Here is a 21,151-nt window from a genome sequence, read left to right as displayed (position 1 = left end):
TGGCTCCTCTATTCATTCTTTTGCTGGAAAAGTGTTGTTGGAGTTATTTCTAAAATGATGCAACCTAGAAGCAAATGTGATGAATAAGAATAAGGTGAAATCAACGAATAAGGAGTTGCATGACATGAAGAAGAAACTCATCAAGGTGGGGTGGTGTGTATGTACACCAGATGACCGTTATAAAATAATACTCCCACTGTAACACTACGCTAGTGTCAAAAATGTTCTTATATTATGGGACGGAGGGAGTAGTATATGACTAAGCCATTGGACCCCGCGCTTGCTTTACGAAAAAAGAAGAAGCAGAAGGATAGCATCTGGCCCATTCAGAAAATGTGAGCCCACAAAGGGCCTATAGATATCTGTCGTCGCAAACCACTTCCTTCGTTCGGCTCTTCCTAACGTCAAGGCCCGCTTTCCCCCACCCTCTCGGAGTATCGCGGCGTCCGGGAAGCGCCATCAGCGGAGGCGCGGCAAGGGCGGCCGCGGTCGCGTGGTGGCTACAGCGCCACCAGCGACTGCCTCCGCCGGCGGACCTCCTGCCACGCAGCCTCCTTGACCACGCGGTGGAGCTCGCCAGCAAGACCGCCGCCGCCGCCGCCCCGGATCTGGACCAGGACCTGCCCTGCTCCCTCGGCTCGTCCTCCCTCCCTGACCTCTGCGACGGCTTGGTTGGTAATTAGTGCGTACGGGTCTAGCAGGAGGGTGGCGGATTCGTTGTGCGGTTCCGCGATGTTCTCAGATTGGATAGCCAGAGCTAGACTACCCTAAATGTTGTTCTAGTATGTCAATAACGGTCCCTGGTTATGCTTGATTTTCATCCTTATGTGAAACTCATGTCTATTCACCGAGTTAATTGAGGATCCTTGGAATACCTGATTTCTGCCTGCCTTTATATAACCCGTGTGTTCCAGCTCTGTATACTTTGTTTTGGTAAAGAAAGCTGCTACCTAGAAATTCTCATGCTATTCCAGTACGCAATAAGAAGTTGATTTGGGCTACGAAAGTATGAAAATATACATAGGTGTGTCAACGATAAATGAATTGACTGAAATAATAGAGTTTGTGTTGCATATGGGCCAGGCTCCATCCTAGTTTAGAACACATCAAATATGTGCGCTGAGCTGACCCTGCATTGTATTGAACATAATTCCTTTACATATAGACTACATGCGCAGTGCGGTAATTTCGCTGGGAAAGACACAATTGCTCAGAAATCTTGTAAAATGCTCCAGCGCTTCTGTAGTGTTGGACTACTAACTGTCAGGGTTTTGTATCAGTAACATCTCTTCCTTCCTACTGGTTTTCTCTGTCAGCCTGCCTTGCAGATAAAAAATGGTTCTGTCAATCTGGCTTGTAAGCAGTTCTACCAGACCGGTTATGCCGTGTGATGAGTGTGGACTGTCAAGTTCAGTACCCGGCTTGTGGAGATATAGCTGGAGATCCATGGAGCAAGCTGCTACACACAAGTGAGGAGATGCAGGGCATTGACGAAAAAAGGGTAAGACGTGCACTTTGCAATCGCATTAGCTATACATTATTGCATTTTACATCAAATCCTCTCCTGCCTAGACCGCTTCTTACCAAGCACCGCATGCTCGTCTGTCCGTGACACGACGAAGCTCACCAAGTAGGTGTAGCAAGGAGGTATCCTGGACCTCCATGCCACTGCTTGGAATGTCCCTTCAGACGTAACTCGCCCAGACAAAACATCCTGTGCCGTTATCCTGGGAACCTCACTGATCTGGGGAGATGGCTCGTCATAAATATCTCGCATCACGAAAACATTGGTTGTCTTGGCCATTGTCCACATGTACACAGGCTGGTCCTTTTCTAGGAGATTGGTCGGGTGCTCTCCAAACATGCTGAGGTGCTTTCTTGCGAAATCTCTCAAGCATCTCAGCACTCTGCGCCAAAATCGTGTGTCAAGATTGGTTCTCAGTAAGCTGGCAACGATGTTCGCTGCCACGAATGATCTGTTCATGTGGACGGCGATCTCCATGCCGATGGCTGCCAAGTTAGGATGCTCACCAGGGTTTGTGCTTCCGAATGCAACCGTCTTGAAGAAATACCAGTAAGCTTCTTGGGACAAAAATTTCAGCATAAGAGACTCTGCCGTTCCTAATGATGCTATCTTCTCTGAACGGCTGGTGAGTATGATTTTACTGCCTGGCGTCAGGTGGCTTGCTGCCGAGGTGTACAACCCCCTCCATGTTTCCTCGTCCATGTCCCCTGCTAGCTCAATCACAGCCAGGGAGTCTCCATGCGGGCTGGAGGCAAGGTTCTGATGCTTGATCACACCGCTACCTTTTAGAGTGGCCAAGTTTCCACCATTGAGATCATTCCCGCTGAAGAAGACGATCAACGAGAAGCGCCTGTGCACCCTCTCGTCGTGGCAGACATGCTCAACAAGTGTACTCTTTCCAACTCTCGCTGGACCAATTATCGGCAGCACACCCAGACTTCCATTCCTTGCAGCCTCCCTACAAAGCAGAAAGCTCAAAATTGTCTCCTTTTCCATCTGCCGGCCAAACATAACCTGATCATGAAACAAATATGCGCTGTAAGGTTGCCGGGAGATTCGAGGATAGCTGGCCAAGAACATCACGAACTCCTGCATGTCACCAATCATTCTCTCAAGGCTGCTGAGCATCTTGTCGAGATTGTTGGAGCTCCCGTCATCAAGCACCAGGTCCGTGCTCGGGGCATCGCACACGGAGAAGAAGGTACGTCTGGAACTGGAAGGGCTGAATCTGGACAGGGCAAGCGAACGGCGAGTGCTCGCCTCGCCATCGGCCTCATCCCTGTGCGCTCGGTATCTGAAGGTGTCGAGCGTGTAGTAGCCTCTGTACATACCTCGTCTCAACATCTGGAGCTGCTGGAGCATTGCCTGGTTGGTGATGTGCCTCCCCTCGGCCTCCTCGACGGTGGCATGGATCCTTAGCAGCACCGCCCGTAGCCTCTGGAGCTTCTCCTCCTCTGCTCCCTGGGACTGCAGGTATCTCTGGGTTACCATGGACAGGGCTCTGCTGACAAGATCACCCACGATTGCAGAGAGAAGCGTCTCCATTTTGGAAGGCCCCTGCAATATTCCTGGTGGGACAGATGAATCCACCAAAGAAGAGAAGAGGGAAAGGCCAACTTGTGGTTCTGGTTGAGGCATAGAAGTCCTGACTTCTGCCCATGGACGGATGGACCCGTCGTAACTTTGACAACAAAGCCGTCAAGATTGACCCAATACGTCAGTGAGTCAGTACTACCAATAAAGCAATATTCTTCCCTAAAAAAAGAAACAATTTTCTTTATTTCGATACATGAAAAAAATGTATCTGAGATATAGAACATTGATTCATGTCCCAATAAGCCTGCTAAATTTTCCAACCAAACCGGCACGTCTACCTGTGGAGGCTGGCCCGGACGTCCAAGGTCTTCGTCTCCTACGGCTGGTACCAGGCGCGCCCGGCGCAGGAGGTTCTGTCCGGGCGGCCGGCGCCCGGCGGGAGGTTCGAGACCCTGGCGTGGAGGTCCCAGATACCCCCTTGCTACACCTACCTCATGAGCTGCTCTGTGCAGACGCCCGTCGTGCCTCATGCGCTGGCCAGGAAGAAGAGCTCCCGGCTGGTGGTCTGATTCTGTTGATCTTGTGATTGTCACTCCATGCATGATGTAAATTCATCTTTTTTTTTGAAATGAGACAAAAGATTTGCCATTTTTATTGATTAAGAAGAAGAGAGTTGCCTGATTAATTAAAAAAAACCGAGCGAAAACCTAGATTACAAACCCCACAAAGGGGACACGCGGATGACCTGGCCACAAACGCCAAACAGTCGACCGAAGCATCGAGGACAAGGCAGCTCCCATTTTGCAAACGAGCTTCACAAAGAAAGTTGCAAGCCTCGCACCGTCCTAGTCCAGCGCAACATCCGGAGAGCACCACCCGCTAAAAACCGCCCTCGTGGAGTCATCGTTGCTGCAGTGGCCCCGCCGCCGCAGCTTCGACTTCTCTGTCACAGCCAGAAATCAGCATAGACGCACCCATTGGCGCACCGGACCGTTAGCATCAGAAGGAAATGCCGCGACTCGGCTCTGCTCGCCACATAGTCGTTGCCACACACATGCAACGCCACACCAACCTCACACCGCCGGCCAGGCACCTACCGACCGCGGTGTTGTGCTCGTCCAGCCCATGGGGAAGCGCGTAGGAGACCATGACCTTCAAGGTGACGCCCCCAAGGGGGGAGCGACGTTGAAGCGACGCCGTCACCTGACTCATGTGGAGTCTTGAGCTTCCGCACGAAGGACATGACTCGGGATGGAGGAGGGAGGAGAGAGCTCCACAATGACCCTCCCGCGAGGAGAACGACGCCCATGGGCGACGCGTCGTCGGCACCGACAAAGTCGGGCAGATTCTCATCCGGAGCATCCCAAACCTCTCCAACCCATGCAGCCGACGATAGAAGAGCCACATGCCCGCACACCCGCTGGCCCAAGCACCTCAAACATGGAGACGGTGCCATCCCACGCAAGAGCAACCACCTCGCCGCCGGCAGACACTGACGAGCCGGATCCGAAGACAGATCGGGCAACCTCCTGCTGCAGCATCAACGCACAGGCCACCAAACGCCCGCGGAAAGGCCTCCAAAAGGCAGGAAGGGGGGCCGCCACCCCGCCCCGACGCGCCGGCGAGAGGACCGAGCATTAGCCCAGGAGCCCGCCAGCGCCGTCACCACGGCAGCAGCCGCCGGCAACGCAACACCATCGAAAGAAGAGCACGCGCGAGGAGGAGCCTCCAGATGGCTGGAAGGGGGGGGGGGGGGGGGGGGGCGCCACCCCGCCCCGACGCACTGGCGAGAGCACCGGGCCGTAGCCCAGGGATCCGCCGACGCCGTCACCTCGACAGCCGTCGCTGGAGACGCAGCCCTGGAGGGCACTGCAGCAGAGCCCGACGCGACACTGCGCAGGAGGGCGAGCCTCCCTCCACCGCAGGATCCTGCCACAGGACAATGAGATGCCCCGCCGCCGCCGCCCGCCGCGTGGACTTAGTTCGGCGGCCTCATCCGGCGACGGCGAGGAGGGGTCGGAGAAAGGAGGGGGGGCTCGGCGGCGGCTCGATCTAGGGTTCCGCCCGAGCCGCCCCTAAAGGCGACGCTGGGGACGGGGGAGGAAACGGGCTCCGAGAAGACTTTAGGGCTTGCTAGGAAGGCTTCGGACTTGTACACGTGTAATGCCGTCCGCTAGTGTTCTTCAGCTTTGTATGGTCGCTCTGTAAGTGTGCGATTAGCATCTCCATCTTCTCAACTAAGTTTGTCTTCTAGTGCAGAGACCCATGACAAGTAAAGGACAGTTTTCCGTGGAATCATCGGGCGAGATCCCGAATATATTTCACAAAATGATTGTAAAGTTAGAGCTTTACTTTTTCTTTACAAAGGAAATTTTTATTAACTCAAAATATAGCATCAAGAGCATAATAAGCACACAAATACATTTTGGTTTCTGGTTGTATATGCACCCTATATGGGGATTTTTTTTAATATTTAAATAAAAAGTCAAAATAGGTAAGAACTATTTTGACAAAAAACTTGACTTACTTTTGTAATAGTATATAAATTTTCACGAAAAAAAACAAAGTTGACTCCACAGCGAAAAAGACAAAATTTATTTGCTATTACAGGTCACTATTTACACCATTTTGACCAAAAAATTGTCTTTTTTAAAAAGAAGTCAAAGGGTGATTTTCTTTTTGTGGATTTTTTCTCACGAGTACAATGAAAGGTCAAGTTTATTTCAAAAATATTTTCAGGAATTTTTGACTTTTTGTTGAATTGCTAAAAAAATCCATATAGGGTGTAGATGTCCTCATAGACCAAAAATCTGCTTCCCACACACCCATAGCAATATACGCACACAAAAACAAAAAAAGGGACACGTTAAGTCAAATAGGACCGAAACTAGCCAAAGACAATTAGGATGAATGGCATATCCATAAACTATGTTGCCACGCATGTAGGATGAACACATCTTTCACCTCCTACTCCATATGCATACATACTGTCGTAAAATAGGGGTGTTGTTTCACTTGAATAGAGAAGATCATGAATGAAGCCAGTGAGCACACTCGTAGATAACCTGCATAGTAGCTATAATTTTACCACTAGAAACCACGTCATTTTCAAATAGCCACAACGACCATAACAAGATATACGCTCCCACCTAATTAGCATACTAAACTTATGAGGAATCTCATATGGCTAGTCACCATACATGTTGGCAACACTGCGAGTCTGATAGAAGTTCAACACGAGTTGGACAATTGATCATGTAGCGCTCGCAAAAGTGCATTGAAAAAGCGTTTAATTATCTCGTCATGACCTGGTAAGATGGTTATTTTGTTTAGAGAGCTCTCCACGACATTATTCCAGGTATGAGCGTCTTTGCAGTCAAGCACATCAAGGTATGTGCACAATCTCCGCTCGACTGTACTGCAATGGAAGATATATGTCACATGATCTTCACTTGTGAGAGGACAACAGAAGTTTGGCAAGCTTTAGGATTGGATGAAATCGTTAATAGAGCTCTTTCGGTGGACAGATCCAAGTTGATGTTCTTGAACAAATCTTGAGACTTCCATCAATGAAATCTCCTATTCTTGTTAGGTCAGTCTACCGGAGTTGATTATGGCCGGGGCCTGACACATATGGTGGCAAAAGAGTGAAGCTTCTAACGGGAACAAATTGCGTCGGCGATGAGAACTACGTTTGCGATACAAACCATCACCGTGAACTATTATGTAGCTTCACATACGACGTAGTCACATGAAATAATGTACCAGAAGACCCACATGGGATCAAACAAGCTGAATATAGATGTCTCATACTTAATGATGGCTCTGGAGTCTCGGAATGGCCTAGAGGTAAAGATTTATATATGGGAAGTCATATTTTGGGTTCTGAAAAAAGTGCACTTTTTCGGTATTGTACCGGGAAGCTTCTAGAAGGTTCTTGAGGATTTCGGAGGGGTCCGGAAGTCCACAAGTGGGTCCACCATGACCCAAGGGCTAGAATGGGCTGCGGGGAGGTGCCCTGGCCTTATTGGGCTAGGCGCACCAAGTCCTCAAAAGCCCATATGGCTAGGGAAGGCAAAAAAAGAAAGAGTCCTAGTAGGAATATGATTGGACTTGGAGTCCAAGTCCTCTCTCCCTTAGCTGCGCCCTAGGGCTTGGAGGGGCTGTTTCCCACGCCCCTCCACCTATATATAGAGGGGAGGGGGCACCCCAAGAGGACACACCAAGACCTTGGCACCCCTCTCTCTCCCGTTAGTCCGTAGTTTCACCGCCTCGTCCCGGCGACGCTTAGTGAAGCGCTGTCGGTACTCCACCACCACCATCACCACCACGCCATCGTGTTAGTTGTGATCCCTGAAAGATTAGAGGCAATAATAAAGTTGTTATTTATATTTCCTTATATCATGATAAATGTTTATTATTCATGCTAGAATTGTATTAACCAGAAACTTAGTACATGTGTGAATACATAGACAAACAGAATGTCACTAGTATGCCTCTACTTGACTAGCTCGTCGACTCAATGATGGTTATGTTTCCTAACCATAGACATGAGTTGTCATTTGATTAATGGGATCACATCATTAGAGAATAATGTGATTGACTTGACCCATCCTTCAGCTTAGCACGATGATCGTTTAGTTTGTTGCTATTGCTTTCTCCATAACTTATACATGTTCCTATGACTATGAGATCATGCAACTCTCGAATACCGGAGGAACACTTTGTGTGCTACCAAACGTCACAATGTAACTGGGTGATTATAAAGGTGCTCTACAGGTGTCTTCGATGATGTTTATTGAGTTGGCATAGATCGAGATTAGGATTTTTCACTCCGATTGTCGGAGAGGTATCTCTGGGCCCTCTCGGTAATGCACATCACTATAAGCCTTGCAAGCAATGTGACTAATGAGTTAGTTGCGGGATGATGCATTACGGAACGTGTAAAGAGACTTGCCAGTAACGATATTGAACTAGGTATTGAGATACCGACGATCGAATCTCGGGCAAGTAACATACCGATGACAAAGGGAACAACGTATATCGTTATGCGGTTTGACCGATGAAGATCTTCGTAGAATATGTGGGAGCCAATATGAACATCTAGGTTCCGCTATTGGTTATTGACCGGAGACGTGTCTCGGTCATGTCTACATAGTTCTCAAAACCGTAGGGTCCGCACGCTTAACGTTCGGTGACGATCGGTATTATGAGTTTATGTGTTTTGATGTACCAAAGGTAGTTCGTAGTCCCTGATGTGATCACGGACATGACGAGGAGTCTCGAAATGGTCGAGACATAAAGATTGATATATTGGACGGCTATATTCGGACACCGGAAGTGTTTCAGGTGATTTCGGAGAAAACCGGAATACCGGAATCTTACTGGAACCCCCCGGGAGAACTAATGGGCCACATGGGCCTTAGTGTAGAGAGAGAGGGCCGGCCAGGGCAGGCCATGCGCCCCCTCCCCCTCTGGTCTGAATTGGACCAGGGAAGGGGGGCGGCGCCCCCCTTTCCTTTCCCTCTCCTCCTTCCTTTCCCCCCTCCTAGTAGGAGTAGGAAAGGGGAGTCCTACTCCTACTAGGAGGAGGACTCCTCCTCTCCTGGCGCGCCCCAAGGGCCGGCCGGCCTTCCCTATTGCTCCTTTATATACGGGGGCAGGGGCACCCTAGGACACACAAGTTGATTGTTTCCAGCCGTGTGCAATGCCCCCCTCCACCATAATCCACCTCGGTCATATCGTAGCGGTGCTTAGGCGAGGCCGTGTTCCGGTAGCATCATCATCACCGTCATCACGCCGTTGTGCTGACGAAGCTCTCCCTCGACATTCTTCTAGATCCTGAGTTCGTGGGACGTCACCGAGCCAAACGTGTGCAGATCGCGGAGGTGCCGTACTTTCGGTACTAGGATCGGTTGATCGTGAAGACGTACAACTACATCAACCGCGTTGTCATAACGCTTCCGCTTACGGTCTATGAGGGTATGTAGAAAACACTCTCCCCTCTCGTTGCTATGCATCACTATGATCTTGCATGTGCATAGGAAATTTTTGAAATTACTGCGTTCCCCAACAATCCCATCTACTTCTCCTCTCTCGCTTGCTGGATCAAGAAGGAGGAGACGTTATCGAGCCGCACGTATGCTAAACTCGGAGGTGCCATCCGTTCAGCACTAGATCAGTTGGATCGTGATCTGATCGTGAAGAGTACGACTACATCAACCGCGTTGTTAAATGCTTCCGCTTATGGTCTACGAGGGTACTTAGACACACTCTCCCCTCTCGTTGCTATGCATCTTCATGGATAGATCTTGCGTGTGCGTAGAATTTTTTTGTTTTCCATCCAACATTTCCCAACAGTGGCATCACGACCCACGTCTATGCGTAGATGATATGCATGAGTAGAACACAAAGAGTTGTGGGCGTTGATAGTCCACTACTACAGGATGGTGCAAACGCGACACTATGACCAGAGACCCTTCGATGAAACTGTGTGCGATGCCATAATCGCAAACGGGGGTGTAAAAAACCGTCAAAAAAGGTGCAAAACATTTGGGATGATGGATGCATCAAACACGGTTCAGATTTTAGTTGCGTGTGCGATGCAGGGCGTATGGTTCAGTTCAATTAACTATTTGGGATGAGGAGGAACAAAAGAAACGGGCAGCCAGATGAAGACGTGTGCGATATATAGCATACGGTTCACTAGGATGGACTGTGTGTGATTAGGCAACACAATGGAAATGGTTCAACTGAATAAGATGTGTGTGATACGCGGCAAACAGGTCCGTAATCAGAAATGTGTGCAAAGACCAATAATAACACATACGATTGCTACTAATAAGCTATGTGATTTGCTCTGTCTATAGTAGAATAACATGTATATATATATAACCAAAATAAACATCCAATTACATAAGTGACTACAGATCATTCATTCGCACACACCTCAATAAACAATTGCGTGCATTCTAAAGTAGGAGAAACGATCGTCTAGTCATCTACTTCTTGTGACGCTCCCACCACTGCTATGTGGCTCGATCCCTCGTTTGGGTCAGGAAGAAGACAGTTCCTCATGTCAACGATCCACCTATACATCTCGTAGCTTGTGTACGCGTCCATGGCCGCGTACTTGACATGTTGTTCATCCAGTCTCTTATGCCACACACTGTGCAAGGCGTTCCTGTCCTTATTGCTCTCATTCTTCATCGTCATGTAGTAGGGGTCGATGATAGCCGAGGCAAGGTCTACCAGGGAGTTCAGTTTGTTTTTTTCGTTGGCCCAGACCTTGTAGTGGCTTTGGATGTTGACAAGATTCGGGCATTTCAAGCACGAAACCTTGAGTGCTTTTAGATCGTTGGTGGTGTCCACTGCAGCAAAACTGTAGTCGGAGTTGTTGATAAACCTGGAGAAATGCTCGCAAGGCGTTGTGGCCAGGTGGTAATGGTAGACGAGGACGTCATGTCGCACGCACAACTAGGCGACGACAACCTTCCGATCATGCCCGGCACGACCCATGGTGTACTCGAGGTCGAAGCCGACCACTTGCTACTTGTCCTCGGCAAGGAACTGCTCCATAGTTTGGATGGATCTCTCCACCAGGACCGGATCATTCGTGTACACCACTGAGAGAGCCTTCCCCCTCACGTGGGTGTCCACGACGTGTTGCGTGGTGAACTGCCCGCCATTGTTGTCGTCGGCCGCTGTTAGCGCCATTGGAGCCACGGAGAGCGCCATTGGAACCGCTGGATGTCCTCTCTGTATGTGTCCTCATGGATGTGCTTATTGTGTCGTGTGAGACGAGAGATGAAGGTAAATGGCCACAGGAATAAAAGGGGGCTGGGCGGCGTGGATTCTCGGCGCGTCCGCATGGCAGCTTTTGCAGCGGGTAACTGCATCGTCGCGTCGTGCCCGGTGCAACCGCATGCACACGAACGTGCGTGATCATGCACCGGCCTCAAACACTGGCAGTGCGCGTGGAGGGACGAGGGCAGAGCACCCGGAGGGACGCGATCAGAGTGCGCCGCGGCTGCCTGAACAGCAAGCAACCACACGCATAGAGCAGTTGAACACGCAGGAAATGGTCGCCTACAAGCCGGCCGACAGTTGCGTCGCTCCGTAGAGAGCAGCCGTGTGCTACCACCTTCGTCTAGTCTATAGTCCCCTTTATATTCTATGCCATACTTTGCCCTCAAATTTAACCAACAAAATATTAATGCATGTTATAAAAATTATGTAATTGGAAACTATGTTCAAATACGAATCCAACTATATAATCTTTGGCGACATGCATTCATATTTTATTAGTTAAATCATACTTATAAACCAGGACGGGGGTATAGTAGGTAACTTAATCGCAAACGTTTTTTTATTAACCGTATGTGTACGTGGCCTTTCGTCCTCCTCTGGCACGTCTTGTCACCCCGCTGCCGCAGACGGCTTACAGCGCAAACTTGCACAGCGCGCGGGGGGGGGGGGGGGGCATTCTTTTGGCCAAATGGTGGCGCCAATGAATCGTCGTGAGCCCGTTCCCATGCAATCTCGCAGGTTCCCACGCAAGCTTCCCCCCGACTCGGTGAAATCCCCCAAAATCCCAATGCTTACCGGCCTGCTATAAAAACCCTCATGGGCGGCGAGTCCTGCGTCGCATTTTCTGCCCCCTTCCTGTAGCTTATCTCGTCTGCTTCTCTCACAATTGCCAATGGCACCGGTCCGTCATCGTTGCTCAGCCACTCCGCTGTCATCAGAGGACAGCTCCAGCTGGGAGGCTACACCGCGGCGGCGGCGCAATCCCCGGCGTAGTGTAGTGCGCGTGGCGTCCCTGTTAGGTGTGCGCGGAACACCCACCACACGCTCCGCCGCTAGTGCCCGTCTGCAGCTGTTGCCGGCCGCCGTTGCCGCCACACCACCGTCGAAAGCCAGGGCCATCGCCCGCTCCGCCGCCGCGGCCTGAAGGCGGGAGGTGGCTGTCGTGGCCACCACCCCACTGCCGGCCACCGTGGCCATCACCCGCTCCCGCCACCATGACCCGAAGGCGGGAGGTGGTGGTCGTGGCTGCCACCCCGTCGTCGGCCGCCGTGGCCGCCAGCCCATCGTCGACCGCCGGGGTCATCACCCGCTCCGCCACCGCCGCCCGAAGGCGGGAGGCGGAGGTGGATGCCCGCACGTGCGTCAGTGACCTTGCGCGCTACACCGAGTTCCTGTGGGAGGAGGAGGAGGAGCGCCTCGTCGAGCACGCAAAGAGCCTTACCGCCGTCATGGCCGCGGCACACGCCGCCTCAGAGGCGAGGAATCAGGAGATCTATGAGGAGAACCATTGCTTCGAGAGGGGTCGTCTGGAGCAGCAGAGGGCATTCGAGGTGAGCATCGTTGAAGCTGCAACAGCGGCAGGCACCGTATTGCGGTTGCCCAGCTCGTCGATAGGCTCCTCCTCCTCCGCCTCTTACTGAGCGCGCTCGGCAGAGGAGAGGCAGCCGGAAGTAGTACAAAGCCCCTCTGCAGTAGTAGTAGTATTTAGGGGCTATTTTTTTCAGTTCATCTGACTATAGATATGGTGGAACTGTACAACGTACTTAAAATTAGCTAGTATATATACTTGAACTAGCTATTTCAATACGTGGTTGGCAACAATTGGGGAAAAGTTTGGTCGGTTCAGCTGTCGAGTTGAACTGTTTGTATAAATTAAGAACGAATGCTTAATCTACGAATGAAATCTATGCTTAATTACTGAATTTTAGTTACAAAAATTAGATACTGCTAGTGATTTTTAGCTTCATATTTTGACAAATTTCCTCGACACTCTACTGGATCGTGAGTTCGTGGGACGTCACCGAGCCAAACGTGTGCAGATCGCGAAGGTGCCATACTTTCGGTACTAGGATCGGTTGATCGTGAAGACGTACAACTACATCAACCACGTTGTCATAATGCTTCCGCTTTCGGTCTACGAGGGTACGTAGACAACACTCCCCCCTCTCGTTGCTATGCATCACTATGATCTTGCGTGCGCGTAGGAAAATTTTGAAATTACTGCGTTCCCCAACAATCCCATCTACTTCTCCTCTCTCGCTTGCTGGATCAAGAAGGAGGAGACGTCATCGAGTCGCACGTATGCTAAACTCGGAGGTGCCATCCGTTCGGCACTAGATCAGTTGGATCGTGATCGGATCGCGAAGAGTACGACTACATCAACCGCGTTGTTAAACGCTTCCGCTTATGGTCTACGAGGGTACGTAGACACATTCTCCCCTCTCGTTGCTATGCATCTCCATGGATAGATCCCGCGTGTGCGTAGATTTTTTTTGTTTTCCATCCAACGTTTCACAACAGTGGCATCACGACCCACGTCTATGCGTAGATGATATGCACGAGTAGAACACAAAGAGTTATGGGCGGTGATAGTCCACTACTGCAGGATGGTCCAAACGCGACACTACGACCAGAGACCCTTTAACAAAACTGTGTGCGATGCCATAATCGCAAACGGGGGTGTAAAAAACCCGTCAAAAAAGGTGCAAAACATTTGCGATAATGGATGCATCAAACACGGTTCAGATTTTAGTTGCGTGTGCGATGCAGGGCGTACGGTTCAGTTCAATTAACTATTTGGGATGAGGAGGAACAAAAGAAACGGGCAGCCAGATGAAGGCGTGTGCGATATATAGCATACGGTTCACTAGGATGAACTGTGTGTGATTAGGCAACACAATGGAAATGGTTCAACTGAATAAGATGTGTGTGATTCTCGGCAAACAGGTCCGTAATCAGAAATGTGTGCAAAGACCAATAATAACACAGACGATTGCTGCTAATAAGCTGTGTGATTTGCTTTGTCTATAGTAGAATAAGATGTATATATATAACCGAAATAAACATTGTCACAGCCCTAGCTTTGGCCTTGCTTGTCATTGCATCATCATCTTGCATCATGTTTAAATTTCTTAGAAACTTGAAATGGGGATGATCAAACCCTAGCAGCAAATGGATTTCAAATAGGTTCAACCAAAATAAATTCCAAGAGCCCAAAATGGTCTTAGAAAAATGTTCATGATTTTTGTAGATGCTGGAAACAACAACCAGAGGTGATGCACATTTTTCCTTGCCATCTTGGATTTTACCTCAACACATATTGTATTTGATTGGGGCTCCAAAACATTGCTATAAATATTTTGACAGCTCCAAATATTCTGAGAAATATTGAGGGACACTGGATTAATTCAGAGAGTTTCCAAAAAAAATATTTTCAGAATTATATAAAAATGATTTGGTGTTAAACTAAATCAAAACAGAGGCAAACAAATAGAAAAACAGAAACAAATAAAAGGAGAGCAAACTTACCTGGCGCCTACCTATAGCCCAGAGGCTCAGCACTATGCAGCCCAGGAGCTGGCCCAGCCCACCACCAGTGCCAGTCGTCTTCAACCCAGCGCTAGAAGGACGCTGGGCGCGTGCTCGTCGCGCGCTGGCCACGTGCCGGGCCACCTCCTGCTACCCGTCGCTGCCTCGACGCCTTGGACGATGCCATGTTTTCCCCTGGACTGCCTCGTCCTCTCCCGTGCCTCTCTTCTCCTCTGCTCTCCTTCTCCCGTTGCTGCTGAGCGCCTCGCAGCGCGCCGACGACCTCCACTGCGGCCACCGGCCACCCCACGCCTCGCTGACACGCCAGGAAGCTCCGCCTCGTTCCCCTCTTCCTCCTCCCCGAGCCACATGGTGCCTGAAGCCCCTGGACGCCGCCAACACCGCCGTTCCGCTCGTCGGTCGCCGTGGATCCTCGCTGAGGGAGTCCTGGATTAGGGGGTCTCCGGTCAGCCGGACTATCTCCATTGGCCGAACTATTAGACTATGAAGATACAAGATTGAAGACTTCGTCTCGTGTCCGGATGGAACTTTACTTGGCGTGGAAGGCAAGCTAGGCAATACGTATATGGATATCTCCTCCTTTGTAACCGACCTTGTGTAACCCTAACCCTCTTCGGTGTCTATATAAACCGAAGGGTTTTAGTCCCTAGGACAACAATCACAACATACAATCATACCATAGGCTAGCTTCTAGGGTTTAGCCTCTCTGATCTCATGGTAGATCTACTCTTGTACTACCCATATCATCAATATTAATCAAGCAGGACGTAGGGTTTACCTCCATCAAGAGGGCCCGAACCTGGGTAAAACTTCGTGTCCCCTGCCTCCTGTTACCATCTTGCCTAGACGCACAGTTCGGGACCCCCTACCCGAGATCCGCCGGTTTTGACATCGACATTGGTGCTTTCATTGAGAGTTCCTCTGTGCCGTCACCGTTAGGCTTGATGGCTCCTATTATCATCGATAGCGATGCGGTCCAGGGTGAGACTTTTCTCCCCGGACAGATCTTCGTATTCGGCGGCTTTGCACTGCAGGCTAATTCGCTTGGCCATCTGGAGCAGATTGAAAGCTACGCCCCTGGCCACCAGGTCAGATTTGGAAGTTTGAACTACACGGACGACATTCGCGGAGACTTGATCTTCGACGGATTCGAGCCACAGCCGGGCGTGCCGCACTGTCGCGATGGGTATGACCTAGCTCTGCCGCCGAACATTACCCCATAAGCCGCGCCCGCATCAGCTCCGACCCTTAGTTCGGAGCCAACTGCGCCAATCGAGGACGGGTGGTTAGACACCGCCTCAGGGGTTGCAGTCTCAACGGCGATCGAGCCGAACACCAGCATAATCCTCTGCGCAGCCCGTGACTCCAAGGTGCCAGACTCTTTTTCTAACTCCGAACCACCCGCTCCCTGCCAATCAAATCCGATTGGGCGCCAATCATGGAATTCACTGCCGCGGATATCTTTCAGCACTCGCCCTTCGACGACATTCTGAATTCACTAAGGTCTCTCTCTTTGTCAGGAGAGCCCTGGCCGGATTATGGCCAACAGGATTGGGATTCGGACGATGAAGAAATTCGGCGCCCACCCACCACCCACTTAATAGCCACTGTCGATGACTCAACCGACATGATCGACTTCGACTCCGAAGACATCGACGGTATGGACGATGATGTGGGAGGCGAAGAGGAACCACCGCCCACAGGGTGCTGGACGTCCACTTCATCATATGACGTATGCATGGTGGACACACCAAAAGAAGACGACGAGAAACGAAAGGACGCACCGAAGGCTTGTTCCCTCGAGAAGCAGTCAAAGCGGCGGCGCAAGCACCGCCCCAAATCCCGCCTCGGCAGAAATAACGATCAAACAGACCCAGCGTTGGAGCAGGGCGAACCACTGCCGGACCACGGCAATACGGAGAATCAAACCGAACAAACCAATTCTGTCAAAGATAATAGTCCGGACGACATAACGTCGGACATGCACCCAGAGCAGCAGAATGCCCGTCAAAGGCTTGTTGCCACCGCGAGGAGTCTGAAAAAGCAGAAGCAAAGGCTCAAGGCTGCGCAAGACACACTCCAAATCAGATGGAGCAAAGTACTCAACACAGCAGCGAGGTACGGCGACAATCGCCCCACCAAGAGCTACCCAAAGCGGAAGTTGCTACCTGAATTCGATGAGGAGGTCTCAGACCCCCCACAACCAAAAATCAAAACAGCCACCTGTCCGAATAGACGACCTCACAGCCAACATCGAGCGGCAAACAACGCCACTCACAAACCGATACGCGATCCACGCGAGGGCTCGCACCAAAAGGACGGCGCAACCAGATCCATCTATGGACCACGCAAGCGCGCCCCAGCATACAACGTAACACAATGAACATCCGAACAATGCGGTACACCCAGATACAGGGGTGCCGCACACCCCCTATGTTTCATCGATGAGGTGCTGGACCATGAATTTCCAGAGGGATTCAAACCCGTAAACATAGAGGCATACGACGGAACAACAGACCCTGGGGTTTGGATTGAGGATTATATCCTCCATATCCATATGGCTCGAGGAGATGATCTCCACGCCATCAAGTACTTACCCCTCAAGCTCAAAGGGCCAGCTCGTCACTGGCTTAAAGGCCTCCCCGAAAACTCCATAGGAAGCTGGGAAGAGCTCGAAGATGCTTTTCGGGACAATTTTCAAGGGACTTATGTCCGACCTCCGGAAGCAGACGATTTGAGCCATATAACTCAACAACCTAGAGAGTCAGCCCGAAAACTTTGGAACAGGTTTCTTATTAAAAAGAACCAAATTGTTGATTGTCCAGACGCCGAAGCCCTGGCAGCTTTTAAGCATAGTGTCCGTGATGAATGGCTCGCCAGACACCTCGGCCAAGAAAAGCCGAGAACAATGGCAGCATTAACAAGCCTCATGACCCGCTTTTGCACGGGTGAGGACAACTGGCTAGCCAGATGCAGCACCAGTGACCCCAGTACATCTGAAGCTAGAGATGGAAACGGGAATTCACGGTGCAACAACAGTAACAAATGCCGAAACAAAGAAGACAACATGAAGAGCATGGCAGTAAACGCCGGATTCAAAAGCTCTCGGCCAGGTCAGCAAAAGTCGCCCTCTAAAGGCGCCAGAGACGAACTGTCCAGCCTAAACAAAATTCTGGACCAAATATGTCAGATCCATAGCACCCCTGGTAAACTTGCTAATCATACCCACAGAGAATGTTGGGTCTTCAAGCAGTCCGGTAAGCTCAACGCCATCCACAAAGGGGAGGATACACCAAGCGAGGACGAGGATGAGCCTCTCAAGCAAGACACTGGGGAACAAAAGAAATTTCCACCAGAAGTCAAAACAGTAAACGTGTTACACGTGATCAAGGGAAGAAACAAAACGGCACTCCCAGAACAATATGCCCAAGGGCCTATCACCGCGGAGTCCTGCCACTGGTCGTCTCAACCGATCACTTTCGACCATCGTGATTACTCAGCAAGTACCTGGCGTGCAGGATGGGCTGCCCTGGTATTAGACCCAATAATTGACGGATATCACTTCACACGAGTCCTGATGGACGGTGGCAGCAGTCTAAACCTGATATATTAGGATACAATCCGCGAAATGGGGATAGACCCAACAAAAATTTGCCATAGCAATACTACCTTTAAAGGAGTAACGCCAGGCCCAGGGGCTCATTGCACGGGCTCCCTGCTACTAAAAGTTATATTCGGCTCCCCCGATAACTTCCGTAGCGAACATTTAACCTTCCACATCGCTCCATTCCAAAGTGGCTATCAAGCACTACTCGGACGCGAAGCTTTCGCTCGCTTTAATGCAATACCGCACTACGCTTCCCTCACACTCAAGATGCCCGGACCACATGGCATCATTACAGTAAATGGAAGTATTAAGCGATCTTTGCGCGCGGAAGAGAGTGCGGCTGCCTTGGCAGCCGCACACTAAAAACGGCCTCACCAACTAAAGCATTTAACAGGTCATCAAGACCTCGGACACAGTTAGACGAGTCGGGCACATGTATATGTAATTCATACCAGATCAATGGTCACACCCTATACAAGGGGCTCAACGCGCGCAGACAAGTGGCAATTTTTACTCATTTGAATTATACTTGGTCCCTTTAAAAACTATCCTTTTGCACGACAACTTTTTCACCTAAGTTCCTCTCTTTTACAGATGATCATCGTGCTACACCCGTCCAGGATACGGCACAACGGAGACACAGGCGCAGACGTGCATCAGGGACCCGCTCCAAGGATTCTCTTTAGATTAAGACCCTGCGTAAACCTTTTTTACTGTCTCTTGTTTATACATATCCACCGAATTCTCAGCACAGTTGAGAAGGATGCTGACGTCTTGGCACGTGGCCACGTCAGAATAATGCACGTACCTGGACACAAGGGGCTTCTTACGAAGGGCACTATTTAGGCCCGATTTATACCATAAAGACCGAATACCTTAGGGAGTGTTCGGCGTCGCGAGTTTGGCCTTATATGCATCAGCTCCGAATCATTGTCTTTGGTCAAATGTTGGGTTTGCCCGGCTCCTGTGTTTTGGTGCCTTACGTTCCGCTTTACTGGCTAAGATAGCACCAGGAGAACTACTACGATTGTGCCCTAGTTCATCCGGACGAGCACCTCAGTAGAGAAAGCCGAAAACTGACTGTCATGATATAGCGTGAGACTGGTCAACCACTCGGTGACCTATCGGAATGTTAGAATTCCTCCGCCTTAACGAAGGGCCGTTTTCCGGACAGGCATGTACGCACCCCGCGACCGGGAGAGTGCGGAGCCACTAGGGGCTACCTAGTAGCTCCACTGTCAAACTCCTATGGCTAAGTGAAAGTGTTAAAGCATTATAGTCCGGTTGCCTCGCTCGCTACGCTATCACCTCCTTAATAGGACCAAGATGTTGGGTTAAGTGTGAACACGCGTTTTTTGCAAGCACCCCCGCATTCTATGCGTGGGGGTTGAAGCCGACGGCTGCAATCTTTCAGGTTATACACAGGTATACATAAACGGCCGCACATGAGACATCATACTACTTTCAGGCAAAAGTATAAAAATAACCTTATAAAAAATTCATAAAAGCATTGTGCTTACAATGAGAATACATATCACTCAAACATAATATTTTTCGAGCACTGGGCCTCTATCAAACGAGCACCCTCGAGAACCTCCTCGAAATAGTGCTCGGCAGCCACCCGGCCTATGGCCGAACCCTGCGCCGCAACAGTGGTAGCGACCATCTCCGCCCAGTATGCTTTAACACGGGCAAGGGCCATCCGCGAGCCTTCTATGCACGCCGACCTCTTCATCGCATTAATGCGCGACACCGCATCAAGGAACTGCTGCACTAAGCTGAAATAGCTGTTCGGCTTTGGCCTTTCCGGCCATAGCTGATCCACAACAGACCTCATGGCGAGTCCGGACAACCTATTCAGTTCGGCCCATTCGGCTAGCTGATCAGTCAATGAAAGCGGACGCTCTGGAACATGGGATTGCGTCCAGAACAGCTTGTCCACTTCATGATCTGTCTGACCTTGGAAGTACTTGGCCGCATCGGCAGCGCTCGCCGCCAAATCCATATACGCATCTGCCGAACTCCACAGCCGATCCAGAGGGGCATACCGTGGATCTCCGAACTTCCTCCGTAGCATGAAGGGTTTCCCAGCCGCAATATCCCCGGCTTCCCGCAGCTCCTCCTTCTTCGCTCTCATAGCAGAACGGGCGTCTTTGTCCGCCGCCGCGGCCTTCTCAAGGTCTGTTGCCTTCGCTCGGTTTTCTTTCTCAAGAACCCGGCAACGGTCGGCAGTGTCTTTTAATTCTACGGCCATCTTGGCCATCTTCTCCTGGCTCTCGCAATGTGCGGCCTTCTCGGCTTTCAACTCTTCGGCCGCCTTCAAAGCAGCCGCATTACTAATCCTCGCTTGTTCCTTGGCTCGGGCAAGTTCCGCCCGCAAGGCTTCCACGGTGGCAGCTACATCTGCAGTCACAGCATTATGCTGCTCTTACTATGTGGCATTCACTGGATAATAACACTTACCCTGTGCCTCGTCAAGCCTCTTGTTAACAAGCTCAATGTCGGCGTCTGCCGCATCCAGTTGCTGTTTTAATTTGGCAAACTCACTAGTCCGGCTAGCCACCGGAGCTTCCACCACCTGCACATAGGGGCAATATGGTTATTGCCTGGGAATATGATCCTCTGTTCGCCGCCGTTCTCGATGACAACCAGAGTCTCAGGGGCTACTATCTATACAGGGCACACCTAACATGTGCAGTACTATCACATACTATCTCACGTACCTCAAAGCCCGTCAGTAGACTCATAAAGGCTTCATGTAATCCGCTTTTGGCGGACGAGATTCTCTCCATCACCATACCCATCAGCATACGGTGTTCTTCTGAGATGGTCGCTCGCCCCACCAACTCCCTCAGAACGTCCGACCGCACACCAGACGGTGCCGGACTCTTTTGTATGCTCTCTTCGGGAGCTGGACACTGGGGACTTCGGGGGTCTACGGGATTATCTTCTGGCCTCACCGGATCCAGAGAGGCCCTCCGTGACGACACTTCGGGGTCACCCGCTTCTGGAGCGGAGGAGTCCGGGGGAGGCGTTTCGCTCTCCATCATCTCTGGAAGAAGATCCCCCGAAGACAAGCTCATTTGAGAGGGGCTAAGGCCCTAACTGCAAGATATATGCGGTGG

General features: G+C 50.7%; 1 protein-coding gene across 1 annotated transcript; it reads right to left on the bottom strand.

Annotated features, from left to right (window-relative positions):
* Positions 1–778: 778 nt before the first annotated feature.
* Positions 779–5,322, bottom strand: LOC125544738 (disease resistance protein RGA2-like). The gene has a single exon (XM_048708487.2). The coding sequence runs from the start codon at positions 3,161–3,163 to the stop codon at positions 1,553–1,555; it is 1,611 nt and encodes a 536-aa protein (XP_048564444.1). The 5' UTR covers positions 3,164–5,322; the 3' UTR covers positions 779–1,552.
* Between the last annotated feature and the right edge of the window lie 15,829 nt (positions 5,323–21,151).

This window comes from Triticum urartu, chromosome 3A (genome assembly GCF_056163025.1).
Source record: "Triticum urartu cultivar PI428250 chromosome 3A, HENAU_Tu73, whole genome shotgun sequence".
Taxonomy (NCBI): domain Eukaryota; kingdom Viridiplantae; phylum Streptophyta; class Magnoliopsida; order Poales; family Poaceae; genus Triticum; species Triticum urartu.
Note: the sequence above shows the minus strand (reverse complement) of the source record. Positions and strands in the feature narration are given on the sequence as shown.

Bases quoted from the DNA above. Each gene is read 5' to 3' on its own strand.
- LOC125544738 (XM_048708487.2), bottom strand. From the start codon at position 3,163: ATGCCTCAACCAGAACCACAAGTTGGCCTTTCCCTCTTCTCTTCTTTG.